Source organism: Cicer arietinum, chromosome 6, assembly GCF_000331145.2.
Source record: "Cicer arietinum cultivar CDC Frontier isolate Library 1 chromosome 6, Cicar.CDCFrontier_v2.0, whole genome shotgun sequence".
Lineage (NCBI taxonomy): Eukaryota > Viridiplantae > Streptophyta > Magnoliopsida > Fabales > Fabaceae > Cicer > Cicer arietinum.
In genome coordinates, this window is record NC_021165.2 from 21,237,988 (window position 1) to 21,262,585 (window position 24,598).

General features: G+C 29.1%; 3 protein-coding genes across 5 annotated transcripts; all 3 read right to left on the minus strand.

The window, feature by feature from the left end:
* Window positions 1-1,105: 1,105 nt before the first annotated feature.
* On the minus strand, window positions 1,106-6,850 carry LOC101506771 (uncharacterized). Of its 3 annotated transcripts, none has more exons than XM_027336279.2 (11): window positions 6,000-6,850; window positions 5,808-5,885; window positions 5,533-5,672; window positions 5,208-5,270; window positions 5,024-5,110; window positions 4,693-4,861; window positions 4,400-4,589; window positions 3,278-4,116; window positions 2,368-2,925; window positions 1,839-1,904; window positions 1,106-1,575 (listed from the first exon to the last, which is right to left on the minus strand). In XM_027336279.2, the coding sequence occupies exons 1-11, from the start codon at window positions 6,519-6,521 to the stop codon at window positions 1,462-1,464; spliced, it is 2,826 nt and encodes a 941-aa protein (XP_027192080.1). In that variant the 5' UTR covers window positions 6,522-6,850; the 3' UTR covers window positions 1,106-1,461. The 3 variants fall into 3 exon arrangements, with proteins under 3 accessions (XP_027192080.1, XP_012572687.1, XP_004505650.1); XM_012717233.3 differs by having other exon boundaries at window positions 5,808-5,896; window positions 6,000-6,139; XM_004505593.4 differs by lacking the exon at window positions 5,808-5,885.
* A 4,990-nt stretch (window positions 6,851-11,840) lies between these two features.
* On the minus strand, window positions 11,841-16,260 carry LOC101507528 (uncharacterized). Its single transcript, XM_004505595.4, has 2 exons — window positions 14,173-16,260; window positions 11,841-12,051 (listed from the first exon to the last, which is right to left on the minus strand). The coding sequence occupies exons 1-2, from the start codon at window positions 16,087-16,089 to the stop codon at window positions 12,046-12,048; spliced, it is 1,923 nt and encodes a 640-aa protein (XP_004505652.1). The 5' UTR covers window positions 16,090-16,260; the 3' UTR covers window positions 11,841-12,045.
* Window positions 16,261-18,264: 2,004 nt separating this feature from the next.
* Window positions 18,265-21,321, minus strand: LOC101507842 (porphobilinogen deaminase, chloroplastic). The gene is made up of 5 exons (XM_004505596.4): window positions 21,046-21,321; window positions 19,725-20,130; window positions 19,112-19,318; window positions 18,746-18,923; window positions 18,265-18,642 (listed from the first exon to the last, which is right to left on the minus strand). The coding sequence occupies exons 1-5, from the start codon at window positions 21,249-21,251 to the stop codon at window positions 18,530-18,532; spliced, it is 1,110 nt and encodes a 369-aa protein (XP_004505653.1). The 5' UTR covers window positions 21,252-21,321; the 3' UTR covers window positions 18,265-18,529.
* Window positions 21,322-24,598: the final 3,277 nt, after the last annotated feature.

The following is a 24,598-nucleotide window of genomic DNA, read 5'->3' on the forward strand; positions in this document are numbered from 1 at the left end:
ATATGTATATTCAATTGGAAGTTGATATATGCAAGTCTTTAACAGATGTGGCAGTTGAATCTCTATTCTGGCTTATGTGCAACAGTAAAGCTTGTCAAAGGTGAAATTTGCAAATATTTACCACTTTATGGAAACATTCCTCTTATGCAATTTGTTGAGTTTGTCTTGGTTTGTCCTTTAGTTTATTATTCAAAATAATAATGCTAGCTGGTCATTTATGCAGCTACAATTCATTATGCTTGGTTTTGGCTCTTGGGTTGCAACAGGAAGAACAGGTCTGTTAACAAAAACATTTAACATCAGATAAAATCTTGAGAGTTCTCTTGATTTTTCTCCAACTTCATCCAAACATCAAAGCAAATTAATTAATCATTGACATTTAAGCCCTTTAATAAAATATGAATTGTATAATTGATTAATGGCCAATCTTTCAGAAAACAAATAAATCAAGTGTCCTGATTTGATTTTCCAATCACATTTTTAGACTTTAACTTTGTTATTTATTCTTAATTTTACTTATTTAATATATTATTTTTATTTTGTAGATAAATGATGGTGATACCGATGAAGAATTTCAACATTCGGAAACACAAGATGAAGAGATAGATGTCGATACTTAAGTTTTCTTTGCTTTTTTTTTTTTTTTAATTTATAGACAAGGCTTTTTATTTTTTATTTATTTTGATTGTCTCATTTTCTCTATAATATAAATTAGAGAAATTAAATCAGTATTTAGGTTCTATGAATGATTAAGAGTTACAAGTTAGAACGCCTCACCTGTTTTGTTTGTTTGCTTAATTTGTTTTTATACTAAAATATTAATTTGCTTATTCGATGGCATTTAAGTATTTCTAAAATATTTTTGTAGAAGTTATTTCTAATTAAATTCTCATAAAAAAAGAAAGAAATATAGTTAAATTATTTTTACGAAAATTATATTTGTAATACTATCATATTTGACTATTTTGCCACAATGAAAACAAATTGGTTTTTAGGCACAATGCAAACAAATTTTAAAAAGTAATTTTTATGATATCACACAACATGAATTATCATTAAAAAAGTTAAGATCATCTCTATTTTTTATTCTTTTTCATTTCTTCCGTTACCATAATTTTGTGTTTATATTTTTATACATTTTTAAATATCTTATGGCTTTATACACAAAAACTATAATAATGGTGTTCTCCATTTCAAACATCTATCTAAACCTTATTCATACTTTGATGATGTAACCTATAGTCTGAGCCTATTTGTACAATTTTTACATCTATTTACAAGTGAAGAGATGGTTCAGCTCCTCAAAAGTTTTACCTGAACACTACTAGTCCATCTTGTAGTACCTAACTATAACTTTTCTTCTTTGTTAGCATAATAAGGTCACTATAATGTCTATATTGTACATCAAAGTCATCAAGTTTTTCTGGCTGATCATTTTCTTATGAGAGATTGTGAACAATTTTAGGATGATGATGCCACTGTAATCCAATAATTTTGTAAGCATAAACTATTTGGTGTGCCAATGATCCTTGACCAAACCCATTCTGTTTCCTCCACAACTTGTATTTCTGCCAACTGCCACAAGTAATCATGTTAGCTATATATATATATAATAAAATTATTTACAATATAAATTTTGGCACCATGCAACAATATCTTTGAAGTACCTTTGCTTTTGTTAGTGTTTGAATTAGAAGCAAGAATTTTGAAAAGAGCATTAGCAAACTTTTTTTTTAGATAATGACTTTTTATTTTATTATAGAATGGATAATGTGGTTATTATGTTTTTCTATCAGATAATTGTAATTCACAATGAACTAATTAAGGTTCTTTCTTACCCTGCCATCTCTAAGCTCAAATATGGCCGAATCATCAGAAAATTGAATTGGTCTTGTAGATGTCACCTGTGTTGTATAAGATTCAAAATCAATTTCTAAGTAGTTAACAATGTTCAGATATGTAGTTAATCACGTTAAGTATTTAAGTAGTTAACAATGTTCAAATATGGAGTGAATCACGTTAAGTAGATGATTAATATATATACTAAGTGTCAAAACTCATTATTAACTTCATTAACCACAAATTTGGACATAGTTAACCACAATTTTCAGATATTCAAATCTACATATAGTTGAACACCTAAAAATCATAGTTAAGCACATCTAAGTTTGTGGTTAATAAGATTATATAGGCAGTAAGTGAGTTTCACACCTGATATATGTATATCCATTTAGCATCTAATGGGTGTAATTAATCACTTATTCGAACAGCATTAACCACATTAACAGTTATCGCGAAAGTTGTCTAAAAATCATTTCAGCATGTCATTTTTAATCAATCAGTAACTAACTGTTGACTAACACTTACTTTAGGATCACACCTAAACATTAATTCTCCAAGGTTCTCCTCATTGATTTCTCCTTCTCTATCTGCTTCAATAGTTTTATCTTTCAAAGAGGGATAACCACAATCCTTCCACTTCCATGCATTTTTATCCATGTACCTAAGGTATACTTTTCCATCTGAACCAATCAAAAGTAGTTGATTTCCTTTAAAACTAGGACCAGGTGAACCAACAAGTGTTACACCTTTATAAGGTGTTCCATGTTCTATCCAGTTCCATTCATGCCATGTATTCCAATTATACTCAACAAGGCCGCCATCTTTTGAAAACATGAAGAGTGAGCCTGATAGTGATTTTGACATTGGCCTTATAACTGTTCCAGGAAAATTTGATAGAATCAAATGCTGAGATTTGTAATGCTCATGCCACAAATCATTCACTTTGTTGTATTGGTACAGGTGTCCGTTTCTTCCAATGACAAAGACTATATTCTCCCTGAATAATTCCTGATCAACTATGCTTGCAATTTTGACATTTAGAGGATTTTTGCAATCCTTCCATTTAAATTTCCTCATGTAAACCTGATTAGAACATGTAAACATTTAAAATTTCCATTTTGGCATATCTAGTATGAGTATTTGCATTAAATATGTTTTTCCTATCTATAAATATAGGTCATTCCAGTTTTAGTCCTCCAAATTCTTCTTTTAGTCCTTACAGTTAGTTTCTTTAATTGTTTGGTGCTGATATGTCTAATAGAAGTGCACATTACACGACATGGTGCATGTGACTTACCTATTAGACATGTTAGTACCAAACAAACAAATATTGACAGCATGAACTAAAAGTGATCGTTTTGAAATTGTAAAGGATTTAAATAATTTTTTTGTTATAGAGACTAAAACTCAAAGAATGAACCTTCAATTTACCTACCATGAACTGCAATAATCTTCCATTTTGGCTCACAAAGAAGATTGAATCTTCAGTGGTAACCCTCCTTGTTATACCTTGTAATCTATCCCATGGTTGGCCTCCAACAACATTTCTTCCTTTCCTCATATCACTACAATTCTTCCATGCTATCTCATTTCCATTCCATTCTCTAAGAATCACATTCCCAAATGTATCAACCATGAATAAACTTCCGTTATAGTTTCCCACTATACCAGTCATAGCATTAGAGCTATCATGCTTCAGCCATATCCATACACTATCAATACAAACATGTTCAAAAATCAAACCATCAACAGTCACCAAGAAAAATGACCTGCCTTCATACATCAATCGAAGTCGAAAGTTACTACTAATCCAATCATCATCAGGAAGATTGTATTCTTCTGAAGAACTAATCAGTTCATTACATTTTCCTAGTGATAAGTAATAATGCTGTTCTTGGCTTTGTTTTCTCCTACCTGTTACTGAACTTGTTATTCCTGAATCCTTTGACTCATCTTTTATACCTGTCATGCAATTCCTCGGTCCGCGCTCTTCTGTGCAATATTCTGCATTCCATCCTTCACTCTGTGGGGAATCTAATATAGTCCAAACATATTTAGTTGATGCTTTTCTTCTAAAGTTCTGTGGCAGAGATGGTCCTGCACTTTCACCGCCTAGTCCTGCTAGATGTAATTCTGCGAGTCTACCATCGTCTAGTGCAAAGAGTGTCCTTCCAAATTGTAATGGTAAGCCAGGTTTACCTCTTGCTACTTTTGCATGTAAAGGGTGCTGATGATTTCCCCATGATCCTGGAAATTGATTATTTGGAGCTGTGCCTGTGTTCATGTATCAATTTTCAATGTCTAGAATGTCATGAATATAATTTGAATCATATAGAGATATTTTTTTTCTTTTTTAGTACTTCATTATGTAAATATGGCTTTTAAGGTGAGAGTGTATGATGCAAAGACAAGTTGTTTTTGTGAATAAGAAGTATCAATTATGGTATTAATCTCAATTGAAATTCCATAGTTTTGAAGCAACAAGGTATTCATATCATCACAAAAGGTATTTGTCATGGATAAAGTTAAATAAATGATGCATAATTAGATAACTAACCTAATTGTTTTGGAATTTGATATTCAAAGACAGATCCAGTTGAAGTAGTGAAGAGTAAAGAAATTGAAGTTTCACTAGATTCATCTCTCAAAGATGGTGTTATAGATGTCAAATTTTGATGTGGTGGACTTCCATGGTCTATCCATTTCCACTTCCTTTGATGTAATCTTCTCTCCACTAAAGTGCCTTCCTGTAAAATCATCAAATATTTTAGAAAAATGATGTACAAACTTAAATGGCTTCATATTATGATTATGGTAGAAATGTTCATAAACTACTTCTATTTACAATACCTTGGTTAAAAGAAACAAAGATTCAGAATGATCACCACTTAATAATCCATGTAAAATGCACCCCTTAGAAGGTATCAAAGATGAAACTTGTGTCTTATTTTCTTGCCATATGTGCCTCTTCCATGATGGTTTTGATTTACTATTATATTCATAAAGATCTCCAGCAGAACTACATCACCAGTTACAGTTTGTTAGTATTCAAAAAGGTGAAGAATAGTGTAACACATTAAAGATAACATGGAAATTTATAACATTAAAATGAACAACAAATTTTAATTTTGTTTTCTATCTTGAATTTGGAAGTACACACAACGTGCACGCGCACACACACCTTATAGTGTATACTACTTCTCGCGTAGAAGCAATATCAGCTATCGCTGCGACATTGGCTCCACTTGGTTGGCCATGATTTATCCATCTGTTCTATATATATGGCAAAATAAGGCCTGGATTAGTAATATTTGCTTAGTGTTGAACTTAAATATGAACATTTACTCCAAAACTTGAATTTTTACCTTGGAGGTTCAACCACTGCAATTTCTACTAGTCCTCCTTTCTTTGTACAGAAATAACCTCTCCTGTTGATAAACCAACAACACAAAACTAAGGCATTAAATACTTATACGAACTTATCTCATGACATAAATATTTATATATGTGTTTGCAAGAACTTATAGCTTACAATGAACTCAAATTGTATTTTTAAAGTGAAAACAAATGTAGAGAAGACAAATAGCTTTATAACATACATATCTAAATGCAAATAACTTTTTGAATTTAAGAACTTATATGATAAGCACTTTTGAATCTCAAACAAAAAGTTAAGTTGCTACTACTCACTGTCCATCATGTGACACCACACCAGATTTTATTAGTATCAGGGGATTTTTCTCTGAATCAGTATCTGTGATTTGATTGAGTGTAGGTGTGAATTTAACCCAAACTGGTTGTGAAGTTGTTTCACCAAGTTGCAAATGCATCTGCAAAAACAAAAAAACATGGTTAGTCCATTTATAGTTCCAATCCAAGTCCAACAACATGCAAATCAAATCATAACACCGACTTTGATTTGATTGAGTGCATGTTTGGATTGATGGTGAGTTTAAGGAAATCACCGTGACACTCTGATTTTGTTGAAGTTCAAAAGTGATTTTTTTGTCAAAATCACAATGACACAAGTTGATTCTGCCAACCTAAACATACACTTCAATGAAAGTTTTCCATGCTATATCAATATGACATGTAATTTGTAACACATATATGAAAAGAAGAGTTTATCAATGAAATGAAATATTGAAAATTGTAACCTGATAAAGATTTCCTGATTCAGATAGAGCAAGAATTTTCTGACTAATGAGAAAAACAGAAACTGCATGTCCTTCTGATAAAGGCAAGTCATGAGGGGCAATCACCCATTCTAATCCATTCCAAAACCTTTCATAGATACATCCACTTTCACCAATGATCCAAACTGAATTCTCAGACATTTTTGTCAAATAAATTCGCTTTCTCAAAGACAAAACCAAATCCAAACTCATATTTTTCTCATCCAATTCATGTCCTTGCTCTAAACTTTCTTCCCTTAAATTCACTTCACTACTACTTTCACTATTAACACAAGGCACCAAATCACATGGTAGTTTCACTTCAATCCATCTATCCTCTTGTTCACTGAACTTCCAAAACCGATCGGTTTTCTGCTCGAATCGTCGATTACTTTGTCGAAAAAACTGATATGGACAGCATGAAGCAGAAATATCAACTATGAATAAGCTTACAAACAAAAGTAACCATATGCCAATACCATATATCAAATGAAACATTAACATGGTGACATGTGAAACCTGAAAAACAGATAAAACAGAAAGTCCTATATATTAGGATTTGTAAGGACAAAGGTTGTTTGGTTAGTTTGTTGTTTGTTTGTTACCACATGAGGTAGGTAAGGTACCACATATGGGCCATGACTATGATCAACTTCTGCGAAGTGGTAGGAAAAGTTGTTTTGATTTGTGAAGTAAGAAAAAGGAATAATAGAATTTCATTGATTATTTGAGAAGGCTATGATTGTGGGGTAGTAGCATATGGTAATAGCTTTGGTTGAAGATACTTAGATTCTCAGATTCTAACTAACTCTGCAAATTCAACCAGTGCTGGATGGATGGATTCTGTTTTTTTTTTCAACTATATAAATAAATGTATTTATTATTTAATGAAAATAAGATACCAAACCTTTCCTTGTGAAAGTACTTTGTTATTTTATTCATTTCTACATAATAATAATAATAATAATAATAATAATAATAATAATAATAATAATAATAATAATATGAGTTTAATTATCATCAATATCGTTGTAAAAAGTTTTACATAATATATCACAACTATTTATGATTATAATTTTGAAAAAAATTATGATAAAAATTAATTAATTTAATAATTTAACGGTTGTGATTTATATATTTATATTTTTTTAATTTAAAAATACCCCTTCATTAACACTTAGAGTAAATACTTATTTTCATAAAAAAAATATATTTCACAGTTGATCTTATTTTATTTAGAACAATATATTTTTGATTAAGAAATTTGTATAATTTAAAAATTAATCTAAACTTATCCTTGGTGGAAGTGGTTAGAAATGGATTCAACTGATATCTAAGTTTGATCTCTAATAATAGAATACTACCTCCCTCCGGTCTCAACAATTATAAGAAAATCTTAGAAATTCTTTGAAGTTTCGTATATAAACACAAAATTATGATTTTTAAAATGTATTTATTATTTAAATAATTTTTTAAAAAAATATTAGTGAGTGTATTTAATGTTTCATATTTTTCTATAAAAAATATATTTATAAAAATATTTAAATAATAATAAATAAATAAATTTATTGATACCTATATTTTTTTATTTTTTATAATTGGAATCCAGTGGAGCAGTTCATAAACACGAATTAATCTAATGATCTCTTTCCCCGTAATAATAATAATAATAATAATAATAATAATAATAATAATAATAATAATAATAATAATAATAATAATAATAATAATAATAATAATAATAATAATAATATGAGTTTAATTATCATCAATATCGTTGTAAAAAGTTTTACATAATATATCACAACTATTTATGATTATAATTTTGAAAAAAATTATGATAAAAATTAATTAATTTAATAATTTAACGGTTGTGATTTATATATTTATATTTTTTTAATTTAAAAATACCCCTTCATTAACACTTAGAGTAAATACTTATTTTCATAAAAAAAATATATTTCACAGTTGATCTTATTTTATTTAGAACAATATATTTTTGATTAAGAAATTTGTATAATTTAAAAATTAATCTAAACTTATCCTTGGTGGAAGTGGTTAGAAATGGATTCAACTGATATCTAAGTTTGATCTCTAATAATAGAATACTACCTCCCTCCGGTCTCAACAATTATAAGAAAATCTTAGAAATTCTTTGAAGTTTCGTATATAAACACAAAATTATGATTTTTAAAATGTATTTATTATTTAAATAATTTTTTAAAAAAATATTAGTGAGTGTATTTAATGTTTCATATTTTTCTATAAAAAATATATTTATAAAAATATTTAAATAATAATAAATAAATAAATTTATTGATACCTATATTTTTTTATTTTTTATAATTGGAATCCAGTGGAGCAGTTCATAAACACGAATTAATCTAATGATCTCTTTCCCCGTATATACATATACTAAATGAGAAAATCAAATATGTGTAAGTGGCACGTTAGTTTTAATTTTGATCTAATATTTAATTTAATATTTATGTAATTATTATTTTAACTTTTTAAAGTATATGATTTTCTTAGGGTTCAATAAAAAAATTAAATTACTTTTTAATTATTAAAATAATCTAAAAAATAATTTAATAATATAATTTATTATAATAATTAATAATTATTATAATATCACAAATAAAATTGACTGACACTTTAATAATTTAAAAATGATTTAATTTTTATTTTGACACTTTAATAATTCGAAAAATGATTTATCATTAACTTTTTTTTACTGAATTAGATATCAAAACCAAATCATTGTGTTCTTTGATATGGTTTAGCATTTAATGTGTTCATTGATATTAGGTTCAAGTAGTAAAATTTAGAGGAGTTGTTGGTTTGCATTTGTAAAGAAACAGTATTCAGATTCCCGAGTCGACTTTTAATACAAGTAGGTAGAGAGGAGTAGGAATATATTCCACTACCTTGACATGATGCTACAACTACTAGTCGATATCAAGATATTTCATTACTACCGTTGGATCATCACTAAAGCACCCCAATCAATGGCCCCGATTTCCTACGCTTTTCCTCCGTGAATATATAATAATTTATTTTTACTATTGAAATAAAACCATGTTAAGTTTCGTATGAGGAGGGTTTTTCTGAAAGGTATATTGATTGACGATTGAACACAGATGCCATTAATTTTCTTTTAAGGCCTTTAATTAAATTGAAAAGGACATCACCATTTACAAATAATAATGGGTGGCCTACAATCTACATTCACCTTTTCCACAACGCAATAAGATTTTTCAATTGAATATTTCATACAAGTTATTTTATTCTTTTTTTTTATTTAAATAATTAATTTTTGACATAAATTTAATTTTTTCTTTCTTTGTATTTTATTGTCTAAGTGTGATGTTGATTTATTCATCATCATAGTATGACGTTTTTTATTTTTTCGTCTAGGTACGATATTCACATAGTCAGATGATTCTTTTGTCGATATTATATTTTTGATTAAGAGCCTTATGGAGATTACCACCAAACTTAACATACATTCAGTCATACAAATGATTTAGCTACACGTGGTTAAATTGATCGTATCAAATATCATCTATAGTCGATATGAACGAACATCGATAAATATTATTTTGATCATTGACCAATGAAATGCATTAATTTAATTATTATGATTAATGTTTTGGTTTGGTTATTTTTTGTTGACTTCTGCAATTTTTATGAATATCATAGACGTATTTTTTTTTAATCGTGATTGTATTTTTCTTTATTTTAATATGAATTAAACTTATTTTTTCAGTTTAAGAAAACACATGTCTTTATTTTATAAATTTTATTCTCAAATAATTTACAAATATTTTTAACTAATATAAAAATCATACCAAAGATTGTCTAATTTATTTACTAAGAAATTTATTTACCATTTTCGTGTTGATTTAATTCATGTAATATTTGATTAACATTGATTTAGTATTTATAAAATAAAATTAATATAGTTCACATATTACGAGCACTAATTTACAAAACTGAAAATATATTAACACTATTTTTTTTCTCTCACATATTCTCTCAATTGAGAGTAATATTAAAAACATTGTTAGAAATTAAACTTTGTTGGTTTACTAACACTAATTTAACATAATTTTAAAATCAAAACAATGAACAAATGTTCCTATTTTATAGATTCTAATTTCTTTTGTGGGGGCTAAACACGAAGCCTTTATTTTATTTACAATAGATAAATGATAATTGTGGGATTGATGCATTTATAGTGGAACTATATTCGTTTCTAAAATTTATTTAAATGTCTCGGCTCAACTACTTGAATTATATTTTGAGTTTTGATTTTTTTTTTATTCTTAACTTCTATTTAAAAAGTAGCAAATTTGCTTAAAAAAACAATAGAGATAATATTTTGTTTTTATGAAGAATGCTTTCACATTAACTAAAAAAAAAAGTAAAAGTTAAAATCTCCAACATCATACGTCAAGAGAAAATAAAAGTAAAGAGCAATATGTTCAACAATCGTAATTTTAAAAAATACAAAAAAAATCACATTAAATTAGTATATGGGTATATCTATTCGTTTCTAAGAGAAAAAGAGATAAGAATAATTTAATTCGGATTATGAAACATAATTGATATTTCGTTGAGGAGAAACAAAAATAAAATATAGTTAACATGACTATTCTTGCCCATATTGTAAAGAGAAATAGAATTAATTTTAAAAATTACTTTCTGACTATGAAAATCTCAAATCAGTTTAATACTACATCGTAAAACCCCACATTTCAGAAAAATAGACTAACTATTATTACTTGAAAAATGAAACTTTTAGTGATATATGATTTTTTGATCCCTATATACGTAAATAATGCATTGATAATTGCTGATAGAAATATTTAACCTACTTACAGTGACATCATGGCTCACTATAAATTTGATTTATAATATACAGTTAAGTTGCAATATAATGACGAAATACTTGCCTCTTGCACACGTAATTATTTTACTTAAATGGAAGTGTATATTGTTTATGATTCAAGTGAGCTTGCGTATAATATATTTACTAATCTCTCCGAATCTAAATATAAAATAAAGTGGATCAATAAAAATAAATATAAAATATTTTTAATTTAATTTGTTAACTCTAATTTTTCTTATATTCAAAATCAGTATTATATTTGAGACTTCCGCACCCTCCATTACGGTCTCTGTACGTCATCATCACAGGATCCCCTTCTTTCTTGATGTCCTAATTATTCATTAAAGGCTTTTTAATAATTAAAATGTCTAAAAATGAGGCTGTTAATATCAGTGACTTTCTGATTTCACCAAAAGCAGCTTATGCTAGAGTTTCTAATTGGTCGGACAAGACATTTGGTAGGCCATTGGTCCCTTTTGATATTTCATGAAGACACGTTTGATTTCACATAGGTCTAAAGCAACAAGACTAAATAATTTGTCAATGAAGACCTTTAGAAGTGTTTGTACGAGTTGGATAACACTTTTTCCTTAAAAGAATTTGTATTTAAATGGACAAATAAGGATAAATTATTGGGTGTTAATTTAATGTATGGAATTTAAACTCTTCATCCATAGATATTAGTGTCCAATTGCGCATCGTAGATAATTGTTTAAGATAGAAAGAAACTTTTGGATCAACAAAAAATACTATGAAGTTATAGAGAATTATTCAATATATATTAAAAAAGTTGGTAAATGTAATTGATATGTATTTTTGTGTATGATTGATACTAAATTAATATTTATGTATAAATGTGTTTAATATTCACCGTTAATCTCTCAAGACAAACTACTTGTCCAAAAAAAATCTCTCAAGACAAATTAGTATTATCCATTAAGGATACATTTATAAAAAAAAATATAATGTCTAGTTATTTCATCTGAGTTTTATATTTAAGAACATATTTTTTCTCCAAAAAGTTTAAAATTATCGACAAAAATAAAGATTTGTGAAAAGATATACATTCCGTATCATTCCAACTACATAACATATGAACCACTCCTTCGAAGCCTTTCACCACTGCTGCCCCATTTATTCCTATAAAATATAAACCATGACTCATAAATAGATGGAGAACACGAGAGTTACAAGATAGTTTGGAGAGGGACATAGTGATTGAAGTGATAAAGAGATTATGAGTTCAACTTCCTCTAATAAAATTAACAATTAATTATTAACATTAACTATATTTTGTTAAAGAGGAGGTGATTCTCAAACTGAATATTACATGAAATTCATTAATGACTATGGAAGAATAGCAAAACCATAACCAAATAACAAAAAGGGAGAGGTGACGTGACACCGAGGCAGTGTGGGGAGAGGATGAGACACATATAGTTTATGCAATTGTTTTGTTAGTGGTACATATTAAATAAAATATTTTAAAAAATTAATAAATAAATTATTAATATTTTATTTAATAATTATAAAAAATTTCTTTAACAGAATTAATTTAATGGATAAATAAATTACGTTATACGACTCTAATTACTCATATTAGCAATACATTCACTAAATAATTTGCAGCAAACACAAAATATTTTATTTAATTTATATAAAATTTTATCGTTTTTCGTTTCAAGAATACTAGAATGTGAGGCATTTTTTATTATATAAAAAAAGATTTGAGACATTTTTATTAAGTAAAAAATTTCATTTTTTGGAGAGTCCTAAAAGCTTGCTTTAATGCCCTAACTCATAAAGTTATAATTATACTAATAACAAAGAACAATTATTTCAGTACCAAATAAAATTTATCAGTTCCCAGTCTAACTATATTTAATTTGAACTTCTTGAACTTTTCAATCCAGCTAATAGCAAAACTTTGTTACAAAATAAAATACGTAATATTATACAAAGTAAAACAGAAAATAGATTTAGACATGACAACATAGTCAACATGTTTCTTGTACTTATTCAGAAGCAACAAAATGTTCTACTTATAAAGATGAGCATTATCAGATAATGCAATTCGAATAAGTAGAATGTAAAATATTATATCAACTTTTCTAACTAAGAACTTGTGACAGAGGAAAGCATCAGAAAACTGTTATTTTTTGCATCTCTTAGATGTAACGTCACCCTCGCCTCTCACAATATATTAAGTTTGGCAAATCAAGAAGATGACTTAATATAATTAGAATCAAAGTCCATGTTATGCATTTGGGCTTGAAGATGTTATTGCTGGGAAATGCATTAGAGATTCTCTTCTATATTGTCATGGATCCTTTTATTTTTATTTTTTCATTCCCACATTATTTATGCATAAAGTACACTTTTCACAGTTTATATATGTGCAACAATTAGCAAACATTATTTTGACAAAGATTGTCTCTTGACATACTAATATAGGAGACATCATGAACAATAAACTTTTTCTGAGACCTGGTTTGTGGAAGGGGAGAATATTAATAGGGACTTCATATACATTAGTGCTATTATAGCTTTCAAACAGCTAACATGATTTGTATAATAAGTCAAAAACTATTAACCTGTCCAGACTTGATGCCCTTCTTCATGTTAAATAGAAATCAATAGACCATGAAATTAGCATTGTATTTGTTTTTCAGTAAGAGAAAGATCCCGTTCCATGATTACATGGTTCATGGTGTAAATTATTTAGCAAATGGTCTAGATCAGATTGACCTCTAGATATATTTTTTAGACAAGTAATTTGAATTTCAGGATCACTTGCAAAATCAATTCAAACAATAATATTGTGTTGCAAAATTTAAAAGTATTAAAAGGCCCCGTATTTTCATATTACTCTTCAAAGATGCAGGTTTTCTTCATTTTTGAAAGCATGTACATTCGCAAAACAGATAAGGTCCACTTCATGGGTTAATATGAACCAAAGATGCTGCAAAAAAATTCTTTAACACCATAGAATGGAAGGATAAATGTTTTGTGATCGAAACAAATAGCACAATGGCTAGGAAGAGGGAAAAACTGTTTCTTTTTCTAATCATGTTCACCCCGATAGAAAAAATGTGTATATATTTTTACTTTCCAATATAAAGCTAATAACCATAAAATTGATCAGATCTGCAACAGAAATTTATGTACAGAAGAATTTCCTAAAATCTTACCAATCAGGTTGAAAATAACAAACAACTATACATCAAAAAAAATTAAATTGTTTATCTATTGATCCCTTACCTTTCTTACTCTGTTTACTAGAGAATCTATTGATTTTTGGATTTTTGTTCCTTCTGTTTGCATCACTTCTTGAGATGCCTCACGTAGATTTTGAATTCCACGACCCAAACAGGCAATTGAGGGGGCAGCAGGGAGAGATTCGATAGCGCACTCAATCCCATCACCATACATAAGCAAGCCTGTGCAAGTTCCGATGCTGCCTGCAAATGTAGCCCAAGGTAAAAAGCCAACACGCTGCACTTTTCGCTTCCTCATTATTTCATAGAATGCTGTTCTCATAGCTGAAACACTAGTTTTTTCGGCAGAGGCTATAACACTGTGAGTAACGGCTCTAAGCTTTTCAGCAGATGCAGCTGCCTTCATGAAACCCGATGTCTTGGCTCCAGAAGTTGCAAATCCAGGAGCCACAACTTTAGATGGACCAAGGGCAATACTCAGTACTTTCTGCATCTGGCTGAGTATAATCTTGATTGAAGCTGGAATTTTGAAAGCAACAACCTTCGTCAGCGTCGACATTGGGACCACTTTGGTCAGGGATGAAGCTCCTAAAACTGCTGTTGCTCCAGCCCCAACTGCCACCACAGGTCTATCCGCCAACAACCGCTTTCGATCACCATGATTTAAACTAACCCCTTTGCCTTCAGAATCCGTGATTAATTCTCCAACAATCTCTTTAACTTCACCAGGAAGAGGAGTATCCCAGTGTTTCCTGAGACCTGCCAAGGCACTAGCATCAACCACTGCCACAATGGTTTTAAACTTATCAGTCTGGCTACGAATTGCCTGAGCAAATAACACTTGTGACTTTTCATCAACAGGAAGCTCCGAGAACTCAACCTTATCAGACTTAGAAATGTCTTTCTCGACAATCGGCCGCAACCCCTTATTATTTAAAGCTATTCTAAGCTCCTCAACAGCAATTCGAAAAGCATAAACCTCAGAAACAGTTCTAGCATCAAGAACCTCCCCTCTATTTACATCCAACAACATCTTCTGAACATGTGCCAATGCCTTCCGCATCGATGGTAAATCCGAAAACATTTCATGCAAGTCCTCGAGCAAAGGATAAATAGACTTTGCAAATGCAGGAGTGTCATAATTAGTTGTCGGCTGAATTTCCACCGAACCCCTCTCAGAAACACAATCATTTTCATTCTTACCAACCAAAAGAGGATCCATATTACCAGATAAAGCCTCTACCAACACCATCCTAACATCTTTATTTAGAGAAAACCTCTTCAAAGCAATGGAGGCCAAAGAAGAAGCACTTTGCTGGGGAGGAACCAAACTATTCACAATACTTTTAAAACGGTTTCCACCATCAACAATTCCACCAGAATTATTACTATTACTATTACTATCATCATTATTATTATTATTGCAATCATTGTTATTAATCAAACAAGAATTCCCTAAAGGTGATTGAACAACAATGAAGGAAGATCCAACATTTTGAGCAGCTTTTCTAGCAGCAAACAGAGGACCATTAAAATCAGTACCAAAAATCTCCCTAAGAACAAAATCACCAGCAACACTCTCATACTTATCCCTACCAATTTTATCAAAAAAACATCGTTTAATAACAGAAAAAGAAGAAGTAGGTACCGGAATATCAAAAACGACGTCGTCGTTTTCATCATCAAAAGGGGAAACGCTAGCTTGAACGATAACGGCGTCGGGTTTAATTTCATTGATGAGAGAGTCCGCATCGAAAGCTGAACGTTGCGATAGGTTGAGAGAAGAGAGAATGTAAATTAGGGATTGGGTATTAGGATCGCGTAGTGCGAATACGAATTGTTTGGTGTGATCGGGGATGTTGAGTTTGTTTACTAATTGTTTTGACGATTTGAGTTGGTCGAATTTGAATGTGGAGAATGGCCACATGTTATGTAGGTTCCCTAGGAACGTAATCGCCATTGATGAAAGGAATAGTGTGTGTGTCTTTGTGGATTTTGCCAAAGGGAAGAGGGAATTTTTCAGCTTCCTAAGAGTCCAGTGTGATTAGTAGTACGAATTTTGTTAATCAACACTAATCAAACAGTGATAGTAGGCTAAATTATAATTTTAACCCCTTAATTTTCAACGTTATTCTAGTCTCTTCCCTTCCGATTTAATAACACAAAATAAATAAGAGATGCTGAATCATTCCTCTTTAAAATTATAATTCTGCACACATCAAAATATCTCATAAATAGTAGAGATGACAATTAGTAGGGTTTGGGTAGGGTATTATAGTATCCGTTTTCCCATACTTGCCATTTAAAAAAATACTCATATCTGTGTCTGTATCCTCTTAGGTATCAACTTTAATACCCATATTCTTGTCCTCTGGGTACTTAAGTGCCCGTACACATACTCATTACCTACGTTTTAACTAAAAAAATCGATAAATAAATGATATTGTTGTGATTAAATTTAAAAATGATTCAAATATCTTAAATTCAATCATAAAATATTATAAACCAAAACATTTTCTAACTCAAAACATTTCAAATGGACATTCACAATACATATTTAAATATTCATAATAATATTTTATGAAGTTGCAAATCATACGATAATATTATCTGAGATAATTGATACAAAGTTGCAAGTATAATTATAAAGTCACCATTTAATAAGATATAACTATTAATTATAAAATCACAATTATTTACCTATTTATCATAATTAGATTCTTAAAAAAATTTCAAATGTTTCATTTATAAATATTGTAGTGGTCCAATGATATTAATAGATGTTAAAACATACAAGAAAATAATTAATTAAACTAAACACTAATATAATTAATAAATAACTAAATAAATAAATAATATATTTATATAAGTGCGGGTAATTACTCATCTCCATGTCTATACCCATTACACGGGTTTTTACCTACCCATTGTGGGTTTCTTTTGCGGGTACCCACTGGATCTGAGTCTAATTGCCATCCCTAATAAGGAGGTTGGTTTGCTCTCCTTGCTTCTTGTATCAAGGGATCCATTAATTGAAAAATTGGAACAAAAGGATATTTTTAAACTTTTTTTGGACAAATTTTTAAACTATTTTAAACTACACGGATTCAATTTAAAACATTATATTTAAATTATAAAACTGTAGAGATTAAAGGAGTAATCTAACATGCTATTATTCTATTTATAAATTAACGATTTTATACCTTTTTCCTGTAATTTTAACATGATATAAAAGTTTAATTTTGTCATTTAAAAAAAATTAAATCACTAACAAAAACTTAAAGTTCGTATTAGAAAAGTAATGCATAGTATTACACCTTTTATATATATATATATATATATATATATATATATATACTCATTGGTAAGGTACTCTTTAAGCAACAAAATATTGTATATACTACTATATAACTAATGTACACAACTGTGTGCACAAACCACTAGACGTATGAACAATTTTTTGACAGAAGAATGTATTTACAATTGAATTGATACAGAGAACGTGTTCCATCCTCCACATAATATTGATTATTGGACCCATCAAAAGCAAGTGAGATCCTGCTTTTTAATAAACATTCACAAAATAATATACATCAATGCTATTTAGTAAGTGGTAATGACCAACCAAACACAAAAATAACAAGTATTAGATTTTCATTGAGTGGTCAAATTTTTAGTTCTTTGTTTTATGGAGATCATGCAGGTAGAAGGGTGAAAATAAACAATCAAAATCTTTCATTTATTTTTGTTACTTTTGCTTTCGTACTAATAATCATTTCCCAATAATATAATAAGATTGGCATTCCTAATATCGTTTTAAGTCGAAAGGAGTATTGTAATCACCATGCAGGTAGGAAGATAGTAGCTGAATTTCAACTATCCACGACTAGGATCAGACACTGCAGTTGGCCCCTTCGGACTGCAGGGCAGTCAGGTATATTTGGATCGTCCGACTTAATCAGACATTCGAATTTCAAGCTCAAATTTCTAATTTAAAATTAATTAAAATCCTATCTTGAAATCTGAACCGTTATCGGATGATCCAAATGTGGATACTGGACTATAATCAACTGCTGTGAATCCAAAATCCCAATACTATGGCCACCGTCAATCAATGTAGTATCAATCAACAGAGTGAAAAGACAATCCATCAAGTACCAAAATTCCATGTTAAGCATGAGTTCTAAAACCTCACTATTGCTTGAACAATAAATAAATATTACAAAAATTTGGCTTCCCAATCACCTAATAATGATACAACAATTTGACCCTGATAAGGAGTTCAGATGAAAAAAGAATAAACAAACTTGGGAAGCAGCAGTCACTTTAAAAAGCTCATCAAACAACCTACCATACCCGTGTTCTGATCTGAATGTTGAAACTTATAATCTATGTTGCTGCTAACTATTGAAAAAGCCAGGTCCAGCTCGAGAAAGAAGCTCCTCCCCAGCATCCTTACCCATCTTCATCATGTCTTCAAATGCATAAGGGCCGATTCTTGAAGTTTCGAGCACTGCACAAACCAAGTTAGGCAAGTTTAAGAATGGTTAGTTTTGATCGGTCAGAAACTAGAAGTCAAATTAAACAAATGAATTGTGAAGATGTGATGTTCGTACCACGTGTTCCATCGGGGGAAGCAACTAATCCTCTAAACAAGCAATTGCCATCCTCGGTTCTGCTAGCATACCCTGCAATAGGAGTTCGGCAAGACCCGTCCAAAGTCTCGAGGAAGGCTCTTTCGCATGAAATTGCTAGTCTTGTTTCTTCGTGGTTCAGTGAAGCAAGATATTCTGCCTGCAGAAATCACCCAACCAAAAATGACAAAACTGAACTACGCAATTTTAACAAGTACGAAATCTTTCGCTCTTTAAATTAAAATATTTCAGAAGCAGTAGCTCCTTATCAAGATAATGCGACGAAAATTTAAACAAAAAAGATGTTTTCAGGAAGTGGCAAGTTCATGAAATATAGTTAACACTCACCATTTTATCATCGTTACTTCTACAGGCTATTCCAATTGCACCCTGAGCAACAGCTGGAAGCATATCATCGATTGATAAGGTTGAACTTACATTTTCTGTCATATGTAATCGTTTCAGTCCAGCTAAAGCCAATAAGGTAGCTTGGACAACCCCCTCACTGAGCTTTCTCAGTCTTGTTTGGACATTACCGCGAAAATTATCCTGCACCTGAGATTATAAATTATAGGTTAAATCAGAATCAATCAGTGTTCCAGAAAACTAAGAATGACATAAATGAAGTAATGAAAGAACAATTAAATAACACTAGACAGAAAAAGGAAATGCTTGCGGATTGTTTAACGGTGACAAGACAACTAACTAATGTTTGTTTAACTCAAACATTCCCTATTAGAAAATAATTGAAGTAGCCCATTCGAAAATAATTATGGTTTGGCGTAAAAACCAATATTATCCGCTTTTTCATATGATTTTCTTGTGTCCGAGGTCAGTTTGACAGAAACCATCCAATCTGTGTTAGTCTCATGGCACAATCTAGAGAATGATCTTTAAGCACAAATGTCATTCAGAATCATGGCAATTTATCTAAATTTAGAGATACATAATACTAGCTTACATTTAGAGATGGATATCTGTGGAGGATCTGTGACTTTCGTCGAAGTGAAGCGGTACCAACAACACTTCCAGACGGTAGATCAGCCAGCGAAGCAGCACTCAAGGATATAAATGCATCTCTGACATCCTCACGTGGAAGGTTACACGGTAAAATTGTTTTATCAGGTAAATATGTAGGAACGTCTTTCATCGAGTGAACAGCAATGTCAATGTCCCCGTTTATGAGTGCCTCATCTATTTCTTTGGTGAACAACCCTTTTCCACCTATGTCAGCAAGCGGTTGGGACAGTATTTTATCACCAGTTGTTTTAATTATCACAATCTGAATAGCCCCTTCTTCAGCTAGCTCAGTATGTGATGCCATGAGTTTATCTCTGGTCTCATGCGCCTGAGCCAGAGCTAGTGGACTGCTCTAAAAGTAAACATATGAAATTGTTAAACCAACAACGGAAGCATTCATAATCATCTTGCTAATAATAATTGGGCAAAAAATAAAACTTGAAATTTCATAACAGAAAAACTCAAAGATGGAATTGCTTTTCTTTTAAATTAAATAACTAATTGTATCCCAAAAATCATTCATGTTAAAAGTATGAAGGCAACCTATATCTTCCAAGATGATTGCAAGCATTTCATCCACTATTTCATTCACCCCTTTTCTGAAATTGACTTCTAAGGAGGGGTACTTAGGGATGTTGAAATCTGTTGTGATTCTATACATACATTAAACAAAAACAAATGTCTTGCATAAAATAAAAGCCCTTTTGTTTTGACAATCACAAATTTACACCAAAGCAAATTATTAATTTCTGCTATAATTACAATCCCCATATCAAATCAATAACACACTATCCTCTAAGGCCCTGTTTGGGTAAACAACTTAATTAAACACTTATCATATAATTACTTATATATAAGCTATTTGTATAACAAAACACAAATAAAGTCAAACTTTTAATATAAACTTAAAGTCGTTTTCATAAGCTATCATTGAGAGCTTACATAAATAAGCTGAAAACCGCTTATCAACTTATGACTAACATGTCATAACCTGTTTGCATAAGTTCTCTAAAACTGTCTCACGAATGTCAAAAGTTACTTCCATAGGCTTTTCCAAATGATCTCACAAGAGTTTATGTCGGCAAATAAAGCTCAAATAAGTCAATTGAAACAGGTTATAAGACAATATGCGAGACAATTTAATCAAACACAATTTAACCTATCATAGCACATCCCAATAAATAAAAAATGCAAAATAAAGCTAAAGGTGATTCATTTAAGCCAATATGAGAAGAACCCAGAAAGAGAAAAGAAGAAAGTACCTTCCTCTGGTACCAATTCTGAGAAGAGCGGTTTTGTTCTGCTGAGTTTGTTGCTCAACAGCGACGGAAGCCCTGATGCGACATTTGAAGAAAGGTGAGGTTTTGAAAGATGCGAAAGGGAAAGCGGAAGTGAGAAGAGAACGGGAAGGATTAGAAGGTGTAGAAGAAAGAGAGAATGCGGAAGATGAATAAAGGGTTTTCTCCATTTTAGTGTGTCGCAATTCAGAGTTTGGAGTTGAAGAAGTGAATTGTCATTCATTGATTTATGAATATATGAAAATGCGAATCTGAATGTGATATCATCTCTAAGATAGAACTTGTGGTCCCTACCTTACCCAATTATATTATGATAATTGGGATTTTCGATTTTCCCAACTCTTCAATTACACAACAATATACATTCTGTCAATTAAAAATAGTCGATACAGTCACTCAAAATTAAATTAAAATGATTAATCAGAGTTCAAAATTTATATTTTACTTCAAATATTTCAGTGCATTACATGTAGATATACTTTTATATATATTATTTGTCTATTGTTTATTAGTTTCTTAATAATTAATAATAATTTATTAAATAATTTCAGTTAATGTTTTAATCATTTTTTATTTAATCTTTTATTTTAATTTTTAGTGACAATTTGATTTTTTTATATTTTAAAATGTCAACAATATTATTCTTTTTATTACAAAAAGTATCAAAATTTTCAAGTAAAATCCATAAAACTAATTATCTTCTTCAACATAATGCAAATTTCATTAAATGCATAACTCAAATATTCAAATAAACTCATATTTTCATCTCCAACAACATCAAATAAAGAATGAACATATGAGATTATTTAAATATTTAAGTTATGAATTTGATGAAATTTGTATTATATTGAAATGATAATTAATTTTATGAGTTTTGTTTAAAAAAATTGATGAATTTAAAAAAACAATGATAATACTGTTGATATTTGAAAAAAAATCAAATTGTTACAAATAAAAAACCAAATAAAGAAGAAGACAAAAAGATAAAAGACTAAGAATTAAATTAAGAGACCACATGTGTTATTTAGTCAATTCTAAAATATAAATGTTTGGTATTAAGTAATTTATTATATTTGATCACTGTAGTAGGATATTAGTTTCTTATATTTGATTACTGTAGTAGCATGTTTGTAAAATATAATATTCTACTCATTATTATGCATATATATTATATGTATAGATTTTTTAAAATTTTTATTTTGACCATTATTTATGACAAAATGAATATTAATTAATTAAATAAATAATTTATAAATTTTGAAATTTGGTTTATTGTTATTAGAGATTTTTATGATATTTTAGTAACATGTTTGTAGAATATATATTTGTATACTTGTTCAAATTTTAAAATATAATTTGCTCATTATTATGTGTACATATTATTTGTAATGACTGTTCTTATATTTTTTTTATTTGGTCATTCTTTTTAAATTTCAAAATATTAATGGATAAACTTGTAGAGGTTATCATTCTAGAATCATTTGATGATTGAATTAAAAAAGTTGTTTAATTGGAAAAACATAGTTTTATCTGTGGGTAGTTGTCTAATTCTCCTCAAGGATGTATTGTTTGCTTTATATTTATGTTCTTTTATTCTTTAAGATTATAGTAGGTATTTTTCTTTTCGTATTAAATTTCTCTTTAAATTATTTTTGTGTTGTAGTGAGAAGACTCGTTAAATGTATTGGGTGAAGTGGAAGAAAACGTGATTTGAACATAGTGAAAAAATACAAAGAAAAAGGAATTAGAAATGTGTTTTTTAAAATTTTCAAAGTTAAAGCAATTTAAAAAATTCATCTTAAAACACAATATAAATTTAGAAAATTTGTTTGAAAAATCTTTGAAATAAATTAAATTTAAAATTAAAAAAAAGAGGAGAAAAAAGAAAATAACACGTATTTACTACTAAATTAATAATTACGTCAAATTTTTGATGTGAATGATATTTTATTAAATCAATTTGATTTTTTCCCTTCTATTGAAGTATACTTTTGGCTAATTGATTATACTTTAGTTTTCTCAACCAATTACCTTAATACTCTCAAGATTTTGAAGATGGAACGACTATTAGATCAAGTTAGAATTAATAAGTTTTATGACATTTTTACTAAATATTATATCGTAAATTTAGCTTGTAGACTTTTTTGTTTTTTGTCGTATCTTTCCTCTAGATAAAAAGGTGTATTAATTTATTTAAATGTTGGTTTTATTAAAATGCATATATCAAATGAAATGAAATACATAAAATGATTTTATTTTTAAAACAACTAAAATGACACTATGCAGAAAACCTTGTCCCGCTTTCCTCAACAAAATCTTTGTTCTTTTTTAATTATTATTTAAGAGATGCCATTTATAATCAATTTTTAGTTTCAAATTATCGAGACCATTTTTTTCTTCTTTACTGTATAAATAAGTGATTTTTATTTATAGTCTTATTTTTTTTTTTTTGGCTAAATTACATCTGTGTCCTTTAACTTAATTTCAGGTAATGTTTTAGTCCTTTATCTTTTTTTTTTTCCGACTTGGTCCTTTATTTTAATTTTAAGTGACAATTTGATATTTTATGTTTTAAAATTTCAACAATGTTAACCTTTTTTATACAAAAATTCAAAAAAAAATTCAATCAAAACTCATAAAATTAATTATATTCTTCAATATAATACAAATTTCATCAAATTCGTAACGCAAATCTTCAAATAAACTCATATTTTCATATTTTATTTGATATTGTTAGGAATAAAGGACTAAATCGAAAAAAAAAAAAGATAAATGACTAAAACGGTACCTGAAATTAAGTTAAAGGACCACAGATGTAATTTAGCCTTTTTTTTTTTTGACGTCTTAATACGATATTTTGATTTCCCATCTTAGTGACGTTTTAATTTCCTATCTCAATGCGATGTTTGTTGGGTTAATATTGATAGATTATTTTCGATCCAATGCAGACACAATCAATCAATGACTTTACGTCTTTAACGTTATATCTCCGAAAATATAAATATTTGAGACATTTTAATTTTTTCATATTTGTAGATTTAGTCGCATTTGTAGGCATTTTTATATTTTATACTATGAACCTAGTTAGATATTGTGAATTTATTCGCAGATTCAGCACTTCCGTTTTAACTACTTTAAATTGTATTATTATTGATCGATCTAATATTTATCAATTTGAATGAACGAATGTCGTTGTTATTAATTAGAAAAAAAATTAAAATGAAGTTAGATTATAATTTAACTAATCCAAGTTATATTTAAGCTTAATTGCAATTTAGGTCCCCTATTTTAGCTGAATCACAAAAATAGTCCCTTATTTTGTTTCTCCCTAATTTTGATCCCCTAAACAGAATTTTAGTAAAAAACTTATGAAATATCAATTTTTTTGCACTTATTTAAGTCACACTATTAGTCAAAATCTCATGATGCAACAATTGTACATGAAATCTATAAGCATAAATGGTATGATGTGACTTAAAAAAAATGATATTTCACCAAAATTTTGACTAAAATTTTG

What these genes read in the sequence shown, in the direction of transcription:
- LOC101507842 (XM_004505596.4), bottom strand. Translation starts at nt 21,251, where the DNA reads ATGGAGAAAACCCTTTATTCATCTTCCGCATTCTCTCTTTCTTCTACA. An exon ending in AGAATTGGTACCAGAGGAAG is followed by an intron (nt 20,131 to 21,045) that starts GTACTTTCTTCT and finishes CTTTTAGAGCAG; the next exon opens with TCCACTAGCTCTGGCTCAGG. An exon ending in ACAGATATCCATCTCTAAAT is followed by an intron (nt 19,319 to 19,724) that starts GTAAGCTAGTAT and finishes TTATAATCTCAG; the next exon opens with GTGCAGGATAATTTTCGCGG.
- LOC101506771 (XM_027336279.2), bottom strand. Translation starts at nt 6,521, where the DNA reads ATGTTAATGTTTCATTTGATATATGGTATTGGCATATGGTTACTTTTG. An exon ending in AACAAAATCAGAGTGTCACG is followed by an intron (nt 5,673 to 5,807) that starts GTGATTTCCTTA and finishes TTGTTTTTGCAG; the next exon opens with ATGCATTTGCAACTTGGTGA. An exon ending in GCAGTGGTTGAACCTCCAAG is followed by an intron (nt 5,111 to 5,207) that starts GTAAAAATTCAA and finishes TATATAGAACAG; the next exon opens with ATGGATAAATCATGGCCAAC.
- LOC101507528 (XM_004505595.4), bottom strand. Translation starts at nt 16,089, where the DNA reads ATGGCGATTACGTTCCTAGGGAACCTACATAACATGTGGCCATTCTCC.